Source organism: Capricornis sumatraensis, chromosome 20 (genome assembly GCF_032405125.1).
Source record: "Capricornis sumatraensis isolate serow.1 chromosome 20, serow.2, whole genome shotgun sequence".
In the NCBI taxonomy this organism is placed as follows: domain Eukaryota; kingdom Metazoa; phylum Chordata; class Mammalia; order Artiodactyla; family Bovidae; genus Capricornis; species Capricornis sumatraensis.
In genome coordinates, this window is record NC_091088.1 from 48,490,113 (window position 1) to 48,516,211 (window position 26,099).

Consider the following 26,099-nt stretch of genomic DNA (forward strand, 5'->3'; position numbering starts at 1 on the left):
TCTCTTTGCGTCTCAGCTCTACTCCATCCCAGATTATCTGTTTGCAGTTTCTTGGTTTTACTGTTGTCGTCGTCGTTTTCTCATGATCATTTTGGAAAAGGTCCCTGTATTTAAAAGGAGTGTTGTCTGAAAACAGGAGACATTTTGGCAATACAAATGAGAATAACGGTTGTCTTTTCTGTCTCCAGTGCCCCCATTCGTCCCTTTATTTGCAGTTACCTTTTTCCTCCATTTCCTGGGTTTCTAAGTGGTTTTGTGTGTACTCTTTACCTTTACTCCATTTAATGGAACCCCCACAAAAGGCTCTCTCCTACTTAATATATGCTTTATATCCTTAACATGGGTGCAGTGACAGAGAATTGCCTTTTTCTAGGCTTTGTTTGGAATCAGGTATATCTTTGGCAAGTATTCGTCACAGGTAATGTTTTGTACTTCTAATTTTATCACAACAGGAGACTTGAAATTTTGGCCGCCTTTCATTTTAGTGCCATAAAAGTTAATCCCTTGACTCCTGTGTAGATAATCACATTCAGACATAAGAAGGCAAATTACCCACCAGCCTTGCACTTAATGGCTTTAGCAGCCATTGATGCCTATTGCCTATGTACATTATTTCAGTAGTTACAGAAGTGACTGTCATCCCTCCTGCGTTTATTAGCCGAAACTCTGTTATATAGAAAACCTTTTTCTCATCAGCTGTTTGGTTACCCTGAAGTAGTTTATTTAAAAAAAAAAAAAATGTCAGGGCAAGTGTTGATTTCTCATCCCATATAGTTGATCCTCATTATTCATGGATTCAGTGTTTGCAAATGCACGTACTCACTGCAACTTATCTGTAACCCCAGAGTCAGCAGTTCTGGTGCTTCCGTGGTCATTCACAAGCGTGTGCACAGCAGTGACAAATCTCAGTTGCCTGGTGTGCGTGTTCCCAGCCGAAGGTGAACAAGGTGGTACATTGCTTTCATGTTCCAGCTCTCAGACTACAGAGTCCTTTGCGCAGTCTGTTTAGTGCCATGTTTTTTGCACTTCTGTGCCTTTTGTTGATGACTTGGATATTTAAAGTGATCCCCAAGCATAGCACTGAAATGCTATGTAGTCTTCTTAAATGCGAGAAGGCTGTGGGGAAGGCATACGGAGAAAATACATGTGTTAGATATGCTTTGTTCAAGTGTGAGTTAGCGTGCTGTTGAGTTAAATGTTAGTGAATCAACAAATGATGTCTTTAGACAAAAACTCACATAAATCAAGGTCATGAGTTGATCATTTGATGAAAACACATGACTAGAAGCTTGGAAGAACCTAACCCTGTTTTTCCTACTCCTTCAGTATCTCTCAGTTTTCTTTGCAGGTTTATAGAACATAACTACAGTGAGTATGAGAATCAACTGTACTCACTAGTTCTCAAAATTATGAGTTGCTTCTCTAGCATTCTCTAAAGCAGTGGTTCTTATTGAAGGGCAGTTGTGTCCCTGGGGGACAACTGGAATGTCCAGAGATCTTTGATTGTTGCAATTTAGAAGGGAGGGAGTGAGTGTGCTACTGGAATTTAGTGAGCAGAGGGCAGAGATGTTTCTAAACATCCTGCAATGCTCAGGACAGTCCCCCAAACAAAGAATTATCAGGACTAAAATATCAAAATACAGGTAGTGCTGAAGTTGAGAAACTGCTCTAAAGGTGAATAATGAGTATTTCCTAAGTATCACTGTGAATGCAACAGTTGCTATTTCAGTTCATTTAAGTCATTTGTTAAGATTATTCTTTTGCAAATTTCCAAACATATAAAAACGTAGAACTCACTAATGGGTTTGCAGTCAAGTATCACTCAGCTACAGTGGTTACCCATTTATGACCAATCTTGTCTCCTCACTACCCCCCACCCTCAATCTGGATTATTTTGGAGTAATTCCAAGACCTCATATTGCTTCATCTGTAAATATATCAGTATATTTCTCTAAAGAATAGCAACTCCTTTTTGTAAACATAACCAAGTTGTCATTGTCACAAGTGAGAAATGACTTAGTATCAAATATCCACTCAGTATTCTCATTTTCCTGATTGTCTTACAGATTTTTGATGTAGTTTTTTGAGATCCAAGTAAAGCTCATCCATTGCAATCTTTTGCTGTGTCTCTTTCTTTTAAGCTATAGATTTCGTACCATCGTTTTTTGTTGTAATTCCTTGTTGAAAACAAACACGGATTGCTTTGTCTGAGAGTTTTCTACTTTCTGGGTTTTGCGGGAGCTCCAGTGGTTGCATTCGGTGTTTCTCTGTTGTCTGAATTTCCTCTTGATTGGCAGTTAGATCTAGAGGCTTGCTCAGATTTAGGTTCTGCTTTTTGGCAAGAATACTTTATAGATGGTGTTGTACAGTTCCACATCAGGGAATGCACAATTCTTTCTTTTGGAGTTAGGCCTGGGCCATCCATTATTGAATTCTCGGCCTTTCACCTATTGGTTTGGCACTGCTGAGGATCACTACCTAAATCTGTTCATTGTGTCATGACTATAACGTGGTGATAATCCAAGTCTATAATTCCTGCCATCATCATCAGACGGAATTCCTCTCTAAAGAAAAACATTTTCTTTTCAGCTGTTTGGCAACCCAGAACTTCAGTTCCTCGAGGGAAAGTGGGAGAAGCATCACTCCTCTCTCTTAGTTGTAGAATGAGGTACATCTCTCGCATCCCCTAAAGGTTTGCTTTTTAAAATATCACCATAGATGCATGGATCTCTAACATATTTGATGTGTTTCAATCTTCTGCATTATTCTTCTTACAACAAGCTGTCCAGTCTTTGGCCAGTGGGATGCTCTTCATGTCTTCCTGATATGACTCCTGTAGTCTTTGCAGACTCCCTTGTTTTTGGCATGACAAGTTGTTTCAAACCCATTTTGTGTGTTTTCTACCCCTGGCTTAGAATCAGCTGTTTCTCCAGAGGAGCCCCAGTCCTCTTTTGTGGCTATTTTGAGACCACATTCTGGGTACTCAAGGCCCTTACTTCTGCTAGGTTGGTCTTTGTTTCCAGACTATTTTAGTGAGCAGAGCTAGGAAATGTGATTTTTTTTTTTCCCCTGAGAGAAAATATGAATATAGCTATTTTTAGTTCAAATTTAGAACAAGGTTTTACTTTTTCAACTTTATATTTGTATCTTTTTTACTTAAGTCAAAAACTTTGACTTATGACATTAACATCACTTACCTATCTTTTGCTGCTATGTATAATACTTACAGTGTAGAAATGATAATATTGCTACCAACAGTGTGACTGCCTGAAAAACAAAGCTGTCTTTGTAATTCTTTTTCATTTTTGTATTTTTTGTTTGTGTGTTTTTTGCCTTTGGCCACACTGTGTGACTTATAGGACCTTAGTTCCTTGGCCAGGGATTGAACCTGGACCCATGGCAGTGAGAGTGTGGATTCCTAACCACTGGGCCACCAGGGATTTTTGTCCTTAGGATGTAGCCTCCTAGAAATTTATAGTCACGTTTCTCTATTCTCAAGAACACTGGAAAAAGGGTTTTTTGGTTTTTTTTTTCAATACCAACTCAGTAGGTATCTTTGTTTTATCTTGCTTTTGGTTTTCAGGGATTGCTTTGTAAAACATTTATATATATATAAATATATATATATATTTATATATTTATAAAAAAAAAATATATATATATTTATACTTATTTTTAAAATGTTTTGCATGGTTCCAAAGTCAAAACTATAAAATGGGGAGCATTCAGGAAGGTCCCCGTCTCATCTCCACCCTGTTTCTTTGCTTACTCTTAAGGTAACTGTTTGTATTAGTTTTTGGTTTATTCTTCTACAGTTAATATTTTCAGTGTAAGCAAATATTTTATATATTCTTATTTTCCCTTTTACTGTAGAAAAATCCCTGCTTACTGTACACACTGTTCTTTATTTTGCTTTTTTTTTTTACTTGACTGAAATCTTCATCACTCTGTAGCAGAGTATCATGATTTTCCTTATTTATTTGCTTGCTTACATCCGTGCAGTGGCACAGTAGCCCTTTGTGTGGGTAACCATATTTTATTCAGGTAGTCTTCTTTGTCTGCTCGGAATGCCATAGCAAACTAACACAGACTGGGTGGCTTAAAAAACAGAAATTTGCTTCCTCACAGTTCCGAAAGCTGGCAGTCTGAGATCAGAGTGCCAGCACAGTCGGGCTCTGGTGAGGACTCTCTGGGTCTGTTGATGGCCGCCTCTGCACCCTCACGTGGAGGAGAGACAGAGAGCAAGCTCTCCAGCGTCTCTTCTGATAAGGGCACTAATCCCACCATGAGGGTCCCCCTCTTCTAACCTTCATCTCTACCTAATTACGTCCCAAAGGCTCATCTTCAAATACCATCACACTGGGGGTGCTTAGGACTTTGACATAACACTGCTACATTCAGCTAGTAGGACTGCTGTAACGAAGTAACACAGACACGGTGGCTGACACAGTATAAGTTTATTCATTTTTTTTCAGTTGTGGAGGCCAGAGGTCTACAATCAGGTACTGTCAGGGTTGGTTTCTAGCGAAGCCTCTTTCTGGCTTGTAGATGGCCCCGTTCTTGCTGTGGTCTTAGATGCCCTTTCCGCTGTGTGTATTCTTAGAGAGAGGGAGAGAGCCCCCTTTTGTCGGTTCCTCTTCTTATAAGGACAGCAGTCCTATCAGATTAAGGTCCCACCCTATGACCTCACATATTAACCTGTTTACCTCCTTATAGACCCTATCCAAATACAGACACATTGGGATTAGGGCTTCAACATAGAAATCTGGGGAGATGCAGTTCAGTTCAGTCACTCCCATTGATGGACTTTGGAGTTGCATGCATAATTTGGTACTCATGTCGTTTTGTCTTTCTGCCAGTCTGTCTTTGGAAATACTTTCTAGACATGGCTTCCTGGATCAAAGAGTAAATGCATATGTAATTTTGCTAGGTGTCGCCAAATTCTCTTACACAAGGATTATATCGTTTTGCCTACCCAGCTACAGTGTATGAAAGTACCTTCAGTTCAGTCCAGTCCATCAGTCATGTCCGACTCTGTGACCCCATGGACTGCTGCACACCAGGCTTGCCTGTCTGTCACCAGCTCCTGGAGCTTGCTCAAACTTATGTCCATCAAGTCGGTGACGCCATCCAACCATCTTTCCTCTGTTGTCCCCTTCTCCTCCTGCCTTCAATCTTCCCCAGCATCAGGGTCTTTTCCAGTGAGGCAGTCCGGCAGTCCTTTGCATAAGGTGACCAAAGTACTGGAGCTTCAGCTTCAGCATCAGTCCTTCCGGTGAATATTCAGGGTTGATTTCTTTTAGGAACGACTGGTTTGATATCCTTGCAGTCCAAGGGACTCTCAAGCATCTTCTCCAACACCACAATTCAAAAGCATCAATTCTTTGGCACTCAGCATTCTTTATGGTCCCACTGTCACATCCATACTTGACTACTGGAAAAACCATAGCTTTGACTAGATGGACCTTTGTCGGCAAAGTAATATCTCTGCTTTTTAATATGCTGTCTAGGTTTGCCATAGCTTTTCTTCCAAGGAGTAAGCGTCTTTTAATTTCATGGCTGCGGTCACCATCTGCAGTGAGTTTGGAGCCCAAGAAAATAGTCTGACACTGTTTCCATGGTTTCCCCATCTATTCGCCATGAAGTGATGGGACCGGATGCCATGATCTTCATTCTTTGAATGTTGAGTTTTAAGCCAGCTTTTTCACTCTCCTCTTTCACTTTCATCAAGAGGCTTTTTAGTTCCTCTTCACTTTCTGCCATAAGGATGGTGTCATCTGCATATCTGAGGTTACTGATATTTCTCCCAGCAATTTTGATTCCCGCTTGTGCTTTCTCCACCCAGCATTTTGCATGATGTACTCTGCATGTAAGTTAAATAAGCAGGGTGACAATATGCAGCCTTGACAAACTCCTTTCCCTTGTAGCCTCACTAATAGAATATATTGTCAAGCTTCTTGATTGTTCCCAAGCTGGCAGTTGAGAAGTGGTATCTCAGTGGAATCTTAATTTGCATTTCTAGTAGGGGTAAGGTTGAGCATCTTTTCAAATGTGTAAGAATTGTGTGCATGTTCTTCTTTGAACTGTCTATTCATACCTTCTGTTGAATAGTTGACTTGGTTACAGTAGCAGATGACCAAATTATAGCAGTGGAATTCTTTAACAACAGATTTATTTCTCACTCTTATTATCCAACCCCTATGTGGAGCATACTGTTATCACAGCAGAGGGAAAAGCAAGGCTGCTGGTGGAAACATGCAGTGATTCTGCTGATGTTTCTGTCACATCCACTCACATGCCATTGCTCAGAGCAAGTCATGTGGCCAAACCCCTCCCAGGGGAGTAAGGGAGGCTTCATATATTCTCCCCAAGGAGGTCCTACAGGCCCCATGACAGGAAGGCAAGGCAGGAAAATATAAAATCCTCTTGTGCAAATTTCTGTAGAAGATTCTCTCACATCACGAAAGTTGTGATTTACTTATGTTTGTGTAAATATTTAAACAAGTGTCCATCTGATGTATGGGGGGTAAGCTCTTTGTGAATGTTGTTGTTTAGTCGCTAAATCGTGTCCGACTCTTTTGCAACCCCACTTGCCGTAGCCTGCCAGGCTTCTCTGTCCACGGAATTCTCCAGGCAAGAATACTGGAGTGGGTTGCTGTGCCCTCTTCCAGGGGATCTACCCAACCCAGGGATCAAACCCACATCTCCTGCATTGCATTTCAGGTGGATTCTCTACCGCTGAGCCACCTGGGAAGCCCAAGCTTTTTGTGGATAGGACTATATTATATCCCCAATACCGAGCACATTCTCTGACATATACTAAAGAATCTATGAATAGTTTTGAATGAGTAATTGAATGAGTAATTATAATTATCTTTTCCTGAATTTTCAAATATTAATCTTAGGTTTTCGTGGCTTAATATATGATAACAAAACGGAATCTATGAGGACAATTAACCTCCTTCAACGAATGAATATTTACCAAGAGGTTTTTCTCAGTATTTTGTATAGAGTTCTGCCCATACAGGTATGTTGTGATCTGTAACATTGAATTTAATATCAGATGAAAGTAAAAGTGTTGAAATGTTTCACATAGGTTTTTCTGATCTTCAGCTGTCTTGATATAAAAACAACAGTATGCTAATTTTCTCCTTACATGTTGTGAATTTGCTTTTTATTTATATTTTATAAGATATTTTTACATATAGATACTTCAAGGCTTATAAGTGTGCAGTTTGAAAGATGGTAAATATTTTCAATTGGAAATGTGTAATCACTCCTCATTTACCTTTGAATTAAAAAAAAAAACCTGGAAGATTAGCAGATCACAGTGACCCTCCTCACCTAAATAAGGGAATGCTAGACAAAATTAGGTGTAAAACTTTTCTGAAGCCAAAGTCCTCAGGAACTTCCCTCTTCTGCTCTTGATACTGAGAAAGAAGGCTGCTAGCACAGTTTTACATGGGCAGGCGTGATGTATGCTTATTTCTTGGAATTAATACCAAACTTCTAAATATTAAATTTCCACTGGCATGTTTTTTAAGTTGCAATGAGTAGGAGTAGGAGTTCTGTAACAAACATTTTTTTTATCATTCCCTTTTACAGAAATATATAGAGCCAGTTTATTTTTATATCTACACCTTATTTGGACTCCAAGCAATTTACGTCACAGCTCTTTACGTAACCAGCTGGCTCCTGAGTGGCACGTGGCTGTCAGGACTGTTAGCAGCCTTCTGGTACGTCACAAACAGGTGAGTTGGAGTCAGTATTCCTTTCTCCCTTTCTAAAGTGAAAGTTTAGGAAGTGAAGTTACTTCATTTCCAGTTTAAAGAAGGTTGTTCTTCCACATTTGGGTGAGAGTGTGGGCTTCTCTTTGGGGAAGCCCTGGTGGCTCAGTGGTAAAGAAGACATCTGCAATGCCAGAGACATGGGTCTGATCCCTGGGTTGGGAAGATCCCTTGGAGAAGAAATTGGTAACCCCCTCCAGTATTCTTGCCTGGAAAATTCGATGAACAGAGGAGCCTGGCATGATACAGTCCACGGAGTTGAAAAAGAATCGGACACGACTTGGTGACTAAACAACCACCATTTTCTCTTTGGGTTAGCTCGTGAAGTTTTTATCTAGTAACATAGAAAGTCCTACTTCTGTGTTAATATATCTGAAACTGAGGAATAAAACATTGAATTGTAAGTCAAAAGAATCATCTATAATAGTCCCAATCCTGTTACTAACTTGCTGTATGATTAATATTTCTCTAGTCATCAATCTCATTTCTTAAAGGTTTAATAATATCTTTATTATCAACCTCAATAAGATTGTGTGGACCTCCTAATTAGCAAAGCATAAAGCACTGTATAAATGTAAGGAAGTTCTTACATTATTTAATTAATATATATTAATTTCCAAATACCAGAGCATTATGAAATAACATTAAAAAAAACATATTCAATATATATCGAATTATTGCCTGACCTGTAAAAGCAACATCAGTATTCAGTATCAGTCTTAAAATTTGAACATGAGTTCTAATACTGGTTCAGTTCAGTTCAGTTCAGTTCAGTCACTCAGTTGTGTCTGACTCTGCGACCCCATGAATCGCAGCACACCAGGCCTCCCTGTCCATCACCAACTCCCGGAGTTCACTTAAACTCAAGTCCATCGAGTCAGTGATGCCATCCAGCCATCTCATCCTCTGTCGTCCCCTTTTCCTCCTGCCCCCAATCCCTCCCAGCATCAGAGTCTTTTCCAATGAGTCAACTCTTCGCATGAGGTGGCCAAAGTACTGGAGTTTCAGCTTTAGCATCATTCCTTCCAAAGAACACCCAGGGCTGATCTCCTTTAAAATGGACTGGTTGGATCTCCTTGCAGTCCAAGGGCCTCTCAGGAGTCTTCTCCAACACCACAGTTCAAAAGCATCAATTCTTCAGCACTCAGCGTTCTTCACAGTCCAACTCTCACATCCATACATGACCACTGGAAAAACCAGTCTTGACTAGACAGACCTTTGTTGGCAAAGTAATGTCTCTGCTTTTGAATATACTATCTAGGTTGGTCATAACTTTTCTTCCAAGGAGCAAGCAAGCATCTTTTAATTTCATGGCTGCAATCACCATCTGCAGTGATTTGGAGCCCAAAGAAATAAAGTCTGACACTGTTTCCACTGTTTCCCCATCTATTTCCCATGAAGTGATGGGACAAGATGCCATGAACTTCATTTTCTGAATGTTGAGCTTTAAGCCAACTTTTTCACTCTCCACTTTCACTTTCATCAAGAGGCTTTTGAGTTCCTCTTCACTTTCTGCCATAAGGGTGGTGTCATCTGCATATCTGAGGTTATTGATATTTCTCCCGGCACTCTTGATTCCAGCTTGTGCTTCCTCCAGCCCAGTGTTTCTCATGATGTACTCTGCATAGACGTTAAATAAGCAGGGTGACAATATACAGCCTTGACGTACTCCTTTTCCTATTTGGAACCAGTCTGTTGTTCCATGTCCAGTTCTAACTGTTGCTTCCTGACCTGCATATAGGTTTCTCAAGAGGCAGGTCAGGTGGTCTGGTATTCCCATCTCTTTCAGATTTTCCAGTTTATTGTGATCCACACAGTCAAAGGCTTTGGCATAGTCAATAAAGCAGAAATAAATGTTTTTCTGGAACTCTTGCTTTTTTGATGATCCTGGTTAATCCTCAACAAATTACTTTTTATTATAACATTATTAAGTGGTTACTATATGCCAAGCACTCTACATTAGTGCTTTATGTATATTATTTTAGCAACCTTATAGTGCAGGTACTATTATTATTACTATTTCAGAGATGAGGTAATTGAAGCTTCAAAGGTTGAGTTTTATAGTATATATTATATATATAAATACATGTAAAAGGTTAAGTTATATGCATAGACATGTATATGAGACTATTTATTAGGTATATATACTTATATAGAAAGGTATACACACACACACGGAGCTAAGTTTTGATCAGAATTCAGATGCAAAGTGTGAGACCGCTGTGTTATGCTGCTCCTTAACATTTTAATCTAACATATAATTCCTGCTAAAAGTCAAATTTGCTTCTATTAAAAGTAAATAAAAGACATTTGTTGGATACCTAGTGTGTGTAGGAATGGTTCTTGGTACTAGGTATACAAACTTGGAAACTATTCTTGCCCTCTGGGTGTTCACATTCTAGCAGGGGTGGGTCAAGCAGTTTTTACCAGTATTTTTTAAATTTATTTATTTTTTATTGAAGGATAAGTGCTTTACAGAATTTTGTTATTTTCCGTCAAACCTCAACATGAATCAGCCATAGGTATACATATACCCCTCCTTTTTGAAACTCCCTCCCATCTCCCTCTCCACCCCACCCCACCCCTCTAGGTTGATGCAGAGCCCCTGTTTGAGTTTCCTGAGCCGTATACCAAATTCCCGTTGGCTATCTATTTTACATAGGTAATGTAAGTTTCCATGTTACTCTTTCCACACATCTCACCCTCTCCCTCCCTCTCCACATGTCCATAATTCTATTCTGTTTGTCTGTTTCTCCACTGTTGCCCTGTAAATAAATTCTTCAGTACCACTTTTACATATTATTAATGACAAAATTAAGACTCGAGTATAAAGCACTACCAGTTCCACCCCTGTCTGCCTGTGGACAGGTTATTTAAATTTTCTCAATGACAGTTTTATGTTACAGGGATGATGATAAGGACAAATTAGTGAGAACCAAGAACCAAAATCTAAATATATTTAATGTAATACATCTTTCACTTCAGGAAATCTTTGAGGTAGTGATAGTAAAAATTACCCTTTTGGCCTTTGTGTTTTCCGTGTACAGAATAGATACCACAAGGGTGGAGTTTACCATCCCCCTGAGAGAGAACTGGGCGCTGCCATTCTTTGCAATCCAGATAGCAGCAATTACATACTTCCTGAGACCAAACTTACAGCCTCTTTCTCAAGTAAGTTTTTACAATCCTTTGTGTCTATTTTTAGTTCTCCAGTTTTATCTTAGAAGCTTCAGAAAATGTGATGTTCATAGTGTCCCAGTGTCTGTCGATAATTCTTATTCCACGACTAGCTTTTTAATTTTTTTTCCAAGCCTTTCCCTACTTTACAAAGAAAATGTTTTCATTTTTGATGTTAAAAATGTTCTTTGTATCATCTGCCCTTAAATAGTTGCAGCAAACCACACAAAATTTCTGCAGAGCTGTCAGAATTTTTAAGCGATTGCTCTTGAGATGTGACTTGGTGCATTATCGCCTCCATAATAATATGGAGTACACATACTGTATGTGAATATTTATATGCAAAGTGTCACTTTAGGATATTTAGAGCATAAGTAACAAATGCAAGAGTTTTCAGAGCAACATTTTATAGTTTTTTTCTGTTTTGTTTATAGAGATATTGGCTGCTCTTGAGAACACTTGTCTGAGAGGCTTTTTATTAGTAGAGACATGTAAATTATATAAGATTTTCTTTTTACAGAGGCTGACACTTCTTGCCATTTTCATATCAACTTTTCTCTTTAGTCTAACATGGCAATTTAATCAATTTATGATGCTGATGCAAGCATTAGTGCTGTTCATACTGGACTCCCTAGACATGTTGCCAGCAATGAAGGTAACCTTTGCTTTCTTTTCTCAGTTGAGATGGTCATTGTTTAATGTTTTATATCATAGAATGAGCTCAAAATATGCACATGCTTAATGATAAAGTTGAAGCTCCTTCTTAACTGTAATGTAAATATGTTGTGGTCAGTTGAAGTTGAGTAATTTATACAGCCTAGTTTGATGATTTTAACTTTTGTCCTGCTTATTTTACATTAAAAGACATATTTATTTGGAGCACTAGTGTCTGAGTCAGTGGTCCTTTATAGAGTTTACTTAAATGTTAAAATATGGGATAGCTGTCTTAAAATGCGTTACTGTGTATTGCCCCATCCTTTTTCCCCCTAAGGAAATCAGTGGATGTATAACAACTTTTCTGTGGTACTTTATAAAATTTTCATAGTAGCATTTACCAGTGTGGGGTCTGAATCCCTATTGATTGGCCAGAGGCCACCTATGAAATAAGGAAATTATGAAGGAAAGCGTTGTTTGTCTCCCAGTGTGTGCTGCTGTCATTTAACTGCATGGTTTTTGTCACGTGCAGAAATATGTTATAATGTATTGTGTATAATTTTAAGTTGCTCATAGTTACTATTCTAAAGTCAAGTATATAAAGTAAATATTCTTAAGTATTTCCCAAATACAATGAAATATTATCTCCAGACCTAGGGCAGCAATATAATCTAATAGAGAAGAGTTGAGCTTACATATTCCATGTCAGAAGAGGTGTAGCACTCTTTGAAAACTGACTGAATCTGAATTAGGAAATATTAAAATCAGTCAGCACAGAAAACACAGGTGGGAACCCATATAAGATGTTGTCCCATCCATTGGGAGTTTGCCATCTAACTTGGGAAATGAAGATGTCTATACAATTAGATGTCTAATATATACATCTATATATCTATATCTCTCCTCTATCTATATAGATAGATGTCAATTTGTCCTGATAATAAGCAATAGAAGTCTAGAAGAGGAAAGTTATTTTTAGGCTAAAAAGGTTTCACAGAAATGAGATGCTCGAGCTGGACAAAAAATGAAGAGAGTAGAATTTGGATGGAGTGTGAGAAAGCAAAATAATAAAGGTAAAATACAGTAAAGAAAGCAGGTGGATAAATGGGAAAAGAATCAAAAAAGAATGGATACTGATATGGGTATAACTGAATCACTTTGCTGTGCACCTAATAGCCAACATATCATTGTTAATCAAGTAAATTCCAACATAAAATAAAAATTTTTTAATTTAGAAAAAATTTAAAAAGAAAGCAGGTGGATAAGCGAAAGCTAGAATGTATACGTGTGTATGTGTATATGTGTGATATTGGATAATAATAATAGAACCCACGTGCCTGTAAAAGCTATATGTACAAATGAAGCTGAGTCCATTCCTGTCGGTTTATTTTGGCTTTCCTGTTTTGTTAACTCTTTATACTTAGCTCATGGAGACTTGCAAGTTAAGGGGAAGGACTGCCTAGATGCCTCTGTATTTCTCCTTGTCATACACTCCTAGGCCAGTTGGTGTCTTCATATCACTCCCCTACCCCCACCAACAAGTACATTCAAAAGAACACTGTACACTTTAACATAAATAAATTGATTTATTAATTAATTAATGGAATACATTTAAAAATAAATAATTAGAAATTTTGAAAATATAATTATGAAGTTTTTCTGTAGTATATAATTTTCTCTAGTGTATTTTTACAGTAAGTATCAAAAGCCCAAGAAAATGTGTTTTGTCTTTTCACCAGACTTGCACTTCTTGAAATTTATCATAAGGAAATAATCAAAGATGTTCATTTTAGTTGTATTGTAATAAGGAAATTCTGGAAATGACCTAAGTCAATAGCAATAGAGTACTGTTAAATAAACATGTCTTAACTATGTAACAGAGTGTTATATAACCATTAGTTTTCCTTCTCCCTTTTTTTCCAAAAGTAAAACATGTATATAGAAAGGAAAGTTTCCAGAAATATATACATTAAAGTATTAGCAGTCATCTGATCCGTGGGTGGGGAACATCCCCTGAGGAAGGAAATGACAATCCGCTCTAGTATCCTTGCCTGGGAAATCCCATGGACAGAGGAGTCTCGTGAGCTGTAGTCCATGGGGTCGCAAAAGAGTCAGATATGACTTAGCAACTAAACAACAACAAAATGTGCTTAGTGCTCTTATTTTCTTTTTGTTCTATAGATCTCTTGAGTTTTCCATAATAAACATTTCTTTCTTTTTTTTTTAAATAGAAAACAATAAAAGATACTATTTTGGCACACACACAAAACTAAAGAATAATACAGCTGATGTATTTTATATTCAGTTCTGAACTTCACCGAACTTTTCATATTTGAAACTCTGTTGGTGTTAGAAGTAGTATCAGAATTTAAGGAGGAACAGTATCATAATGAAAGGATCCTGGCTTATAACACCAAGTTGCTACTATCAGTTCTGAAAATAACTAGCTCTTTAAGAGCCTTAGTTTCTTCATAAACTGGAATCATGATATATAATCATGTCACATGGGAAAGAGTCAGAATAATTGATACAGAAAAGGATAATACAAATTCAGAGCCTGATGTGGTGATAAAAAACTATATTTTTCAGTACACGTCATCTTCTTTTCATGGATGATGGAAAGTCTCTTACCATCAAAAGTGAAGTTTTCAGTGAGAAATGTGTACAGAATTTAAAAATATAAAATAGAACAATAAATGTTATTATTAAGCATGTAATTCTGTTCCGTTACTAAGAATATAGAGATTACCTATTATGAAAACAAGACACATTAGTGATTAATACCTGGGAGGCAATTTAAAAATACTCAATAAATTTCCAGATGAAATGAAGTAAACACACTTCTCCTTATTCCTCCTACTGCTGCTGCTACTGCTAAGTTGCTTCAGTCGTGTCCGACTCTGTGTGACCCCATAGATGGCAGCCCACCAGGCTCCCCCGTCCCTGGGATTCTCCAGGCAGGAACACTGGAGTGGGCTGCCATTTCCTTCTCCAATGCAGGAAAGTGAAAAGTGTAAGTGAAGTCGCTCAGTCGTGTCCGACTCTTCGTGACCCCATGGACTGCAGCCCACCAGGCTCCTCCGTCCATGGGATTTTCCAGGCAAGAGTACTGGAGTGGGATGCCATTGCCTTCTCCTATTCCTCCTACTAAGTACAATTAAAAGCAGCCCTAGACGTTATATAAAAAACAAACGTAAGATTTTGAGAGGTGGAGAAAAGAAAGTAGACTATGCCTCGAGACCTCAAGACCAAAGAAAAACATGACAGTGAGCTCCCTCAATTTTCTCTTTGTTGTATTTATCTCAGACTAAGTACTAGAGTAGTTAACAACCAGGAAATACTAATGGATTCAGAGGGGAAAAAAGCCTCAAGAAAAAGGTGAAGTATGAATGCCACGTGGAGAACCTCCAGCTTCTAACTATTGGTAATAAGACATCCCTTCCCCTCTTTGCCAGGATGGTGTCAGCAGATGCCTTTTGGGGAGCCTAAACTTTCGTCTTCACCTTGCAGTAATGAGATGCCCCCTTAAAAGTCAGCAGAGGTCAAATGGGCACCCTGGACAGCCAGATTCATCTGGAAATAATGAGGCAGCATCCTTCTTTCCTCAGTGGCCTGAGGCTGGGATGGTATCAGAGGAGGTCTGCTGACAATGAAGGTTTACAGAAGGTTCCAAGATCCATAATATCCTACAGTACAGTTGAAGATCATTTATTAAACTAAGAACCAGGAAAATCTCTTGAATGAACAGGGATCAACAGGTGGCAACACCAGGACACACAAAAGTTGAATTATCTGACAAGGAATTTAAAGCAGCCATCATAAAATTGTCATTGAGCAATTACAAATGCACTTGAAACAAAAGAAAAAATAGAAACTCTCAACTGAGAGTTAAAAGATAAAAAGAAAAAGCAAATGAAAATTTTACAACTGAAAAATTCCAATAATGAAAGTAAAAACCTCAGAAGGTCAATTCAACAGTGGACTGGAATGGTCAGAGGAAAGAATCAGTGAACTTGAAGGTAGGACAATTTAGAAATTAACTAGTTTGAACATGAAAATAGACTGGAAAAAGTGAACAGAGCCTCAGAAACTGGTGGGACCATAGCAGGAACTTGAATTCATGTAATCAGAACCCCAAGAGGAGAGAAGGGTGTTAAACTGGAAAAAAGTATGTCAAAAAATACATTTTTGAAGGAATGATCAAAAACTTTACATATTTGGGAGAACCTACAGAATCAAGACGTTGAGCTAATGTCGAATAGTATAAACCAAATAAATCAATGCCAAAATGCATCATAATCAAACTTCTGGAGGCTAAAGATTTTTCTGTGAAATCCGTCAGAGAAAAATGATACTGATGGGGTAAACCAATTTGAATGACAGTGAATTTCTCATCAGAAACCATGGTGCTGAAAGAAAACAATGGTCAACCCAGAGTCTTATACCCAGCCAAAATATCTTTCAGGAAAGACAGAAAGCAAAACATTCTCAGATGAAGGAAAACTAACAGAATTTCTTACCAACAGACCTACTGTTTTTAAAAAATGGTAAATGAAGTTATTGAAACAGAAGGAAGTGATAAAAGGAGAAATGTTGGGACATCAAGAACAAATAAAAGGCAATTAAAAATAAAAATATTAATTCAGTTGACTTCAGTCATTCAGCCATGTCTGACTCTGCAACCCCGTGGACTGCAGCACACCAGGCTTACCTGTCCATCACCAACTCCTGGAACTCGCTCAGATTCATGTCCATCAAGTTGGTGGTGCCATCCAACCATTAATCCTCTGACGTTCCCTTCTCCTTCTGCCTTCAGTCTTTCCCAGCATCAGGGTCTTTTCTAAGGAGTCAGTTCTTCTCATCAGGTGGCCAAAGTATTGGAGCTTCAACTTCATCATCAGTCCTTCTAATGAATGTTCAGGACTGATTTTCTTTAGGATTGACTAGCTTGATCTCCTTGCAGTCCAAGGGACTCTCAAGAGTCTTCTCCAACACCACAGTTCAAAAGCATCAATTCTTCAGCACTCAGCTTTATGACTAATGGAAAAACCATAGCCTTGACTGCATCAACCTTTGTCAGCAAAGTAATATCTCTGCTTTTTAATATTCTGTCCAGGTTGGTCATAGCTTTTCTTCCAAGGAGCCAGTGTCTTTTAATTTCATGATGTCAGTCACCACCTGCAGTGAGTTTGGAGCCCAAGAAAATAAAGTCTGTCACTGTTTCCATGGTTTCCCCATCTATTTGCCATGAAGTAATGGGAACTGATGCCATGATCTTAGTTTTTTGAAAGTTGAGGTTTAAGCCAGCTTTTTCACTCTCCTCTTTCACTATCATCAAGAGGATCTTTAGTTCCTCTTTGCTTTCTGCCATAAGAGTGGTATCATTTGCATATCTGAGGTTATTGATATTTCTCCCTGCAATCTTGATTCCAGCTTGTGCTTCATCCAGCCCAACATTTTGCATGATGTACTCTGCATATAAATTAAATAAGGAGGGTGGCAAGATACAGCCTTGTGGTACTCCTTTCCCAGTTTGGAACCAGATGAAGCAAGTTTGTTTTGTGGAAGTTGCTCAGGCATGTCCAGCTCTTTGCAACCCCATGGGCTGTAGCCTACCAGGCTCCTCTGTCCATAGAATTCTCCAGGCCAGAATACTGAATACTGGAGTGGGTAGCTCCCTTAATTTTGAGTTATACTTAATTTTAAAATATGAATTAAGTGTAATAAACTTGTCTCATCTTGAGTGTTCTAAATTATGTTTGATAGCTGAAGCAAAAGTTACTAATATTGCCTGTGGTTCTCTATGTAGAAGAAATATTTAAGACAGTTGTAAATGAGAAAAGTGAAGGGACTTAAATTGAGGTAAAATTTCTAGACTTGATTCAAACTGATAAAATGTCTACACCAGTAGACTAGAATAAGTTAGAATGCATAATGGAATAATCCAGGACAGCCACTAAAAACCTGTACAAAGAGATACATTCAGAAATACTATAAATAAGTAAAAATAGAATTCAAAGAACGTTCAAGTGACCCACAGGAAGGCAGAAAAGAGAAAACAAATAGAAAACAGAGTGAACAAAAAGCAAATGATAAAATGACGGATTTTAAGATCTAGCACAGCAATAATTACTTAGGGCTTCCCTGGTGGCTCAGAGGGTAAAGAGTCTGCCTGCAGTGCAGGGAGCCTGGGTTCAGTCCCCAGCTTGAGAAGATGCCCTGGAGAAGGGAATGGCATACCACTCCAGTATTCTTGCCTGGAGAATTCCATGGCGAGAAGAGCCTGGTGAGCTACAGTCCACGGGGTCACAAAGAGTCGGAGACGACTGAGCTATTAACACACACGTAGCTGCTAACACACACAGGGCAATGAAATACAAAAACTTGAAGACAGAGATGGGTTAAAGCAGATAAATATTAACCCAAAAAAGTAGGAGTGGCTATATTAATATCAGATAAAGTAGGCATGAGAACAAAGGAAATTACCAGAATACTGTATATTGAGAAAAGGATTCATCTACCAAGAAGACATGAGAACTCTAAATGCATATGTACTAAACAGCAGTGCCACAATATATATGAAACAGAAACTGACAGAACTAAAAGGAGAAATAGACAAACCTACAAACAGGGTTGAGGATATCAGCAACCCTCTCTCAGCAATTGAGAACCAGACAGAAATCATTGAGGATATAGCACTGAACAACACCATCAACCGACAGGATCTAACTGACATTTATAGAACATCCCACCCAACAACAGCAGACTACCCAGTGGATTGAATCAATGGATTCAAACTAGAAATCATACAAAAAGGTAGGAAACTTTCCAAACTTGGAAACTAAATAGTGCACTTCTAAATAATCTATGGGACAAAAAGGCAGCCTTGAGAAAACAATGAATTCAGTGACAACAAAAATGCAAGACATCAAGCCTTTTGGGGTGCAACTAGAGCAGCACGAACAGAGAAATGTGTAGCACTACATACTTACATACATACTTACAAAGGAAAAAATCTCAGTCATAACCAAGCTGTCAACTTTTTGTTGTTCAGTTACTAAGTTGTGTCTAACCCTTTGCAACACCATGGACTGCAGCATGTCAGGCTTCCGTGTCCTTCACTGTCTCCCAGAGTTTGCTCACACTCATGCGCATTGAGTTGGTGATGCCTTCCAACCATCTCCTCCTTTGTCCATCCCCTTTTCCTATGGAGGGAATATGCTATGCACAGGCTTGTACTATAATTAACATGGCTTCTTTGAAAAAGAATGACTTTCTCCTCACCCCCAGATGAAGGGCTGGGAGCAGTAAAACGTATATCATGGAAAGACATCTTGAAAACAAGATGTTGAAGTTTTGATGTGACTGATGGAAAACCGTAACCAGAGCCTTGAGGGCATTGCTAAGAAAGGTTGTCACTAACCAAAGAGCTAAACAAAGTCATGAAAGGCCTGAAGGCTTGACATTGTGGACCGTGCATTGTAGATCTTTATCCCCAATCTGAGATTGTAAAGAACAGATGTCTCTAGAGCACAAACAAGGAAGTAGAAGTTAATAATAAAAGGCATGCAAGGATTAGGATCTGGGCTTTTGCCTGCGAATGGCATCAGACCCCTGAGTCTTCTTTTTATTTCTGAGTCTTCTTTTTCTTTATTCTTCTGTGGCACTCTTCCCTTGGGTCGGTTCGTTGTTGGGCTGGTGCCAACATTTGGCACCTGAACAGGGACCCTGGCCCTCAGTCTTTCTCAGCATCAGGGTCTTTACCAGTGAATTGACTCTTCACATCAGGTGGCCAAAGTATTGGAGCTTCGGCTTTAGTCCAAAGAATATTCAGGGTTTATTTCCTTTAGGATTGACTGCTTTGATCTTTTGCTGTCCAAGGGACTCTCAAGAATCTTCTCTAGCACCACAATTCAAACACATTAATTCTTTGGCCCTCAGCTTTCTTTATGGTCCAACTCTCACAATCCGTACATGGCTACTGGAAAAACCATAGTTTTTACTATTCAGACCTTTGTCAGCAAAATGATGTCTCTGTCTTTAATCTGCTCTCTTGTTCAGTCACTCAGTCATGTGTGACTCTTTCCAACCCCATGGACGGCAGTAGGCCAGGCTTCCCTGTCCTTCACCATCTCCCAGAGCTTGTGTCAGTGATGCCATCCAACCATCTCATCCTCTGTCATCCCCTTCTCTTACTGCCTTCAGTCTTTCCCAGCATCAAGGTCTTTTCCAGTAAGTCAGCTCTTTGCCTCAGGTGGCCAAAGGATTGGAGCTTCAGCTTCAGCTTCAGTCCTTCCAATGAATATCCAGAGTTGATTTCTTTAGGATGGACTGACTTGATCTCCTTGCAGTACAAGAGGCTCCCAAAAGTCTTCCCTAACATTACAGTTCAAAAGCATCAATTCTTTGGTGCTCAGACTTCTTTATGGTCCGATTCTCATGTCCATACATGACTACTAGAAAAACCATAGCTTTGACTAGATGGACCTTTGTCAGCAAATTAATGTCTCTGCTTTTTAATATGCTGTCTAGGTTTGTCATTGCTTTTCTTCCAAGGAGCAAGTGTCTTTTAATTTCATGGCTGCAGTTACCATCTGCAGTGATTTTGGAGCCCAAGAAAATAAAGTCTGTTACTGTTTGCATTGTTTCCCCATCTATATGCCATGAAGTGATGGGACCAGATACCGTGATCTTAGTTTTTTGAAAGTTGAGTTTTAAGCCAGTTTTTTCACTCTCCTCTTTCACCTTCATCAACAGGCTCTTTAGTTCCTCTTCACTTTCTGCCATAAGGGTGGTGTCATCTGCATATCTGAGGTTATTGATATTTCTCCCTGCAATCTTGATTCTAGTTTGTGCTTCATCCAGCCCAGCATTTCACACAATGTACTCTGCATATAAGTTAAATAAACAGGGCAACAATATACAGCCTTGATGTGCTCCTTTCCCAAGTTTGAACCAGTCTCTTGTTCCATCTTCAGTTCTAAATGTTGCTTCTTGACCTGCATACATATTTTTCAGGAAGCAGGTAAGGTGGTCAGGTATTCCCACCTTTTAAGAATTTCACACACTTTGTTACAATCCACACAAAGACTTTAGTGTAGTCAATGAACCAGAAGTAGATGTTTTTTGGAATTTCCTTGCTTTTTCTATGATCTACTGTATGCTGGCAATTTGATCTCTGGTTTCTCTGCCTTTTCTAAATCCAGCTTGTACATCTGGAAGTTCTCAGTTTACGTTCTGCTGAATTGGAGAATTTTGAGCTTGACTTTGCTCACTTGTGAAATGAGTGCAGTTGTGCAGTAATTTGACATTCTTTGGCATTGCCTTTCTTTGGGATTGGAATGATAACTGACCTTTTCCAGTCCTCTGGCCACTGCTGAGTTTTCCAAATTTGCTGGCATATTGAGTACAGCACTTTAACAGCATCATCTTTTAGGATTTGAAGTAGCTCAACTGGAATTCCATCACCTCCACTAGCTTTGTTCGTAGTGCTGGTTCCTTAGACCCACTTGACTTCACACTCCAGGATGTCTGGCTCTAAGAGAGTGATCACACCATCATGGTTATCTGGGTCATTAAAATCTTTTTTGTATAGTTCTGTATATTCTTGCCACCTCTTCTTAATATTTTCTGCTTCTGTTAAGTCCATACCATTTCTGTCCTTTATTGTGCCCATCTTTGCATGAAATATTCCCTTGGGATCTCTGATTTTCTTGAAGAGATCTCTAGTCTTTCCCATTCTATTGTTTTCCTCTATATCTTTGCATTGTTCACTTAGGAAGGCTTTCTTATTTCTCCTTGCTGCTCTCTGGAACTTTGCATTTAGTTGGATATATCTTTTCTCCTTCGCCTTTCACTTTTCTTCTTTTCTCAGCTATATGTAAGTGTTCCTTAAACAACCATTTTGCCTTTTTTGCATTTCTTTTTCTCGGGGATGGTTTTGATCACTGCCTCCTATGCAATGTAATGAACCTCCATCCATAGTTCTTCAGGCATTCTTCCAGATCTAATCCCTTGAATCGATTATCTGTGTGTCACTTCCACTGTATAATTGTAAGGGATTTGATTTAGGCCATACCTGAATGGTCTAGTGGTTTTCCCTACTTTCTTCAATTTAAGTCTGAATTTTGCAATAACGAGTTCATGATCTGAGCCACAGTCAGCTCCCAGTCTTGTTTTTCCTGACTGTATAGAGCTTGTCCATTTTCAATTACAAAGAATATAATCAATCTGATTTTGGTATTGACTATATGGGTGATGTTTATGTGTAGAGTCATCTCTTGTATTGTTGGAAGAGGGTGTTTGCTATGACCAGTGTGTTCTTTTGGCAAACCTCTGTTAGGCTTTGCCCTGTTTCATTTTGTACTTTAAGGCCAAACTTGCTTGTTACTCTAGATATCTCTTGACTTCCTGCTTTTGCATTCCAGTCCCCTGTGATGAAAAGGACATCTTTTTTGGGTATTAGATCCAGAATGTCTTGTAGGTCTTCATAGACTATTCAACTTCAGCTTCTTCAGCATTACTGGTTGAGGCATAGACTTGGATTACTGTGATATTGAATGGCTTGCCTTTGACTGTATACCAGACCACCTTACCTTTCTCCTGAGAAACCTGTATGCAGGTGAAGAAGCAGCAGTTAAAACTGGACATGGAACAATGAACTGGTTCATATTGGAAAAAGAATACGTCAAGCCTGTATATTATCACCCTATTTATTTAACTTATATGTAGAGGACATCGTGTGAAATGCTAGGCTGGCTAAATCCCAAGCTGGAATCAAGCTTTCCAGGAGAAATATCAGCAACCTCAGATATCCAGATGATACTACTGTAATGGTAGAAAGTATAGAGGAAATAAAGAGCATCCTGATGAGGATCATGAGTTTGGGTAAACTCCGGGAGTTGGTGATGGACAGGGAGGCCTGGCGTTCTGCAGTCCATGGGGTCGCAAAGAGTTGGACACGACTGAGCAACTGAACTGAACTGAACTGAACTGAACTGATGAGGATCAAAGAGGAAAATGAAAACACTGGCTTGAAATTCAACATTCAAAAAAACTAAGATCATGGCATCAGGGCCCATCACTTCATGGCAAATAGAAGGTGGGGGAGGGAGTGGAAGCAGTGACAGATTTTATTTTCTTGGGTTCCAAAATCATTGTGAACAGGGACTGCAGCCATGAAATTGAGAGACACTTTTTCCTTGTAAGAAAAGCTATGACAAACCTAGACAGCGTATTAAAAAGCAGAAATATCCTTTTGCCAACAAAGGTCTGTATAGTCAAAGCTATGGTTTTTCCAGTAGTCACATGGATGTGAGAGTTGGTCTATAAAGAACGCTGAGTACTGAAGAATTTATGCTTTCAAATTGTAATGCTAGAGAAGACTCTTGAGAGTCCCTTGGACTGCATGGAGATCAAACCAGTCAATCCTACAGGAAATCAACCCTAAATATTCATTGGAAGGACTGAAATTTAAGCTCCAATACTTTGATAATCTAATGCAAAGAGCCGACTCACCAAAATAGACCCTAGTGCTGGGAAAGATTGAAGGCAAAAAGAGAAAAGGCTGACAGAGGACGACATATTAGATAGCATCACTGACTTAATGGATATGAATTTTAGGAAACTCCGTAAGATAGTGGAGGACAGAGGAGTCACGTGCTGCAGCCCGGGGAGTCACAAAGAGTCGGACTCAACTTACCGACTAAACAACAGCAACAAAATCACGAGTATGTAAAAGAAGAAAAAAATTGATGAATTGGACTTCATCAAAATTAAAACCTTTTGTACTTCAAAGAATATTACCAAGAAAGTAAAAAGACAGCTTAGAAAATGGGGGACAAAATTTACAAATCACATGTTTGAAAAGGGATTTCCAGGATATATAAAGAATTCTTACAGCACTATCAATAGTTAAATATCGGCAAAAGCTTGGATAAATATTTCTCCAGAGAAGATATATAAAGGTTCAATAACCCATGAAGATGTTCAACATCATTAGGGAAGATTGAGAAATAAAAGATTGGGAAATAATGTATACATTAAATTATTGATTGTTGGAATATGATAAAATATTATAAACTGTAACTGTAAAGGAATTTAGAAGAAAATTGAAAGCTATTAACAGCATTTGCCTATTTCTAGAATTTATTTATACCATTGTTTGCTTCCTCTACTTCATATATTTCCTTTCTTTTTAATGTTATAAAGTTTAAAATGTTCTATAACTAAAAGGTATAATGTTGTATTTTCCTTTCTTAGATTGTATTACTTGAAGCTAGGTGTGCTTTCTGCATTATTTATAACTAGAGATGTATTCAGCTAGGGACCAACCCATCAGCATGTGGGAGTCCCCTGATAAAATCTGTTTAACCATCTAATCTTTGGTTGTTGCAGGTGACATGGCTGTATGGTATACAGCTCACAGGTTTACTCCTGGTCTGCCTGCTTCAGTTTTTTAATTCCATGATTCTTGGATCATTGCTTATTAGTTTTAACCTTTCAGTATTAATTGCAAGAAAACTTCAGGTAGGACTTTTTTTTTTGTCCTTAAACTTTTTAAAAAATGTGTATTTGTTTGGACCATGTCTTCTTATAGGATACAAAGGAAAATTTATGACCAAACTCCCACTAAATCACAGTAGGGGCTTTTTTTTTTTTTGAAGTGCATGGTATAGCATTTGTTTTCAAGCTCTCTGATATGTCATCATCCCTTTGTTGTGACATGATTATTTCCTAAAAAATTGGAATCTTAATTAAATTCAGGATTAGCCTGAGATACTTATTTGAATGCTATTGGTTTAAAGTTGAAATAAAAGAGAAAAAAATGTTAACTTTTCAAGTGTGAACTCAAGAATGAGAAGAACCTATTGTTTGTAGGAAGTTTGTCACAGTCTTTAAAGTTGGTGGACACCTTGTTATTTGAAGTAGTAACACCACTCTCCCTCATTCTTACATATTATTATTATTATTGATTTTTAAGTCAGTTAAAATTAACAGTTTTGAGAATTTGAGGTTCCAAATAAATAAATACCTTGGGACACTTACTAGAATAACATGTTTGACATTCACCTAATCTTTGACTTTATTATACAATTAAAATTTGTTAAATTTACATAAAATTTGAGTTAGTTGTCATTTCCTTAATAATGTTGCAAAGCCTATTCTCTGTCTCATAAGCATATGAGAAACATTTCTCATAATCACTTTTAAATCAAGAAGCTGTTTTGTTTTCCATTTGGGGAAGAATAAATCCTTTTTCTTACTAGTCTTTTGAGTGAGAATTGCTATGGCAAATTCTCACAAAGATTTCAATAAATGGCTTTTAGCTGACTGTTAGAAACTGTATGTCTCACTTATCCTTTTAACCTTAATTAGAAATGAATTATCACTCATCTTTGAACTGTTTAGATATTATATTTGATAATCTGTAAAGTTATTTGAGTGTTACAATAAAACTATTATATATCAAAGAGCACAATTTATTTTTTATGCTGGTGTTTTTATTTAATGGGTTATAATCTGTGACATACAAAGCAGCGGATAAATCTTCAAAAGATTTCTTCAGTCAGTATGAGCTGAGTACCTTCTAAGGAGCCGAGTCCATTCTCTGGTTGAAGAGGTCTTTAAAACAGAAAGGACTTGGTTACATTCTTTATCATATAGAACTTATTATTAAGTGATTCACTTACTATTAGAAAATAACAAATTTTAAGCAATGTTACTGCATGAAAATTAGGTTATATTTTCTCTGTATGTTGCATGACTCAATGTTTTAAATCTTTTAAGTAATCTCATTTTAAATGTTTATGAAGTAAAATGAATATTAAAAAATTAAAACTTAACTCTCTTAATTTCTAGAAAAATCTGAAAACTGGAAACTTCCTTAATAGACTTGGGAAACTATTGTTACATTTATTTGTCGTTTTATGTTTGACACTTTTTCTCAACAACATTATTAAGGTATGTTAATAAAATGATATATTTAATTTAGCATTACTGAAGAGCTACTAGTTTTACTTTAAACAGATTCAGTTTTACCTTTGTTTCAGTAACAGGATTGTTTTCTTTATTTTAGTCCTTGATTTCTATTCACTCTTTAACATGTTCTACTTTGAACCCACCTTTAAGTTTATTAAACTTTTTTAAAAACTCACCTTTAAAAGCATTTGACAAGCATTTCTCTAAATTTAAAAAATCTACTTTTTAGAGATTGTTTTCTGTACTATATATAGTACTAAAAAAAAATGACATGATTTTTATTGGATTAAGTTCATAAATAAAACTAGCTTTACTATCAGAGCCACATTGATTGATGGAGATGATTTCACCCCTCTGGGAAGGCCAGACCAGGACAGACCCTTTCTCTAGGAGAATGGCAGTCCCTCCCCCTGTCTGTTGACTGTCAAAGAAAGACAAAAAGACCCTTCACTCAGCCAGCTACATTACACACCTTTACTCCAGGTCCTTGTCACTATGTCC

General features: G+C 38.0%; 1 protein-coding gene across 1 annotated transcript in view; it reads left to right on the forward strand.

Moving 5' to 3' along the window:
* Window positions 1-26,099, forward strand: part of DPY19L3 (dpy-19 like C-mannosyltransferase 3) — a 73,268-nt gene that overhangs the window by 23,969 nt on the left and 23,200 nt on the right. The window contains exons 4-9 of the mRNA XM_068993214.1: window positions 6,906-7,027; window positions 7,606-7,751; window positions 10,835-10,958; window positions 11,485-11,619; window positions 24,015-24,146; window positions 25,479-25,580. Coding sequence (XP_068849315.1) covers window positions 6,906-7,027; window positions 7,606-7,751; window positions 10,835-10,958; window positions 11,485-11,619; window positions 24,015-24,146; window positions 25,479-25,580 — 761 coding nt within the window. The remainder of the gene's footprint in view (window positions 1-6,905; window positions 7,028-7,605; window positions 7,752-10,834; window positions 10,959-11,484; window positions 11,620-24,014; window positions 24,147-25,478; window positions 25,581-26,099) is intronic.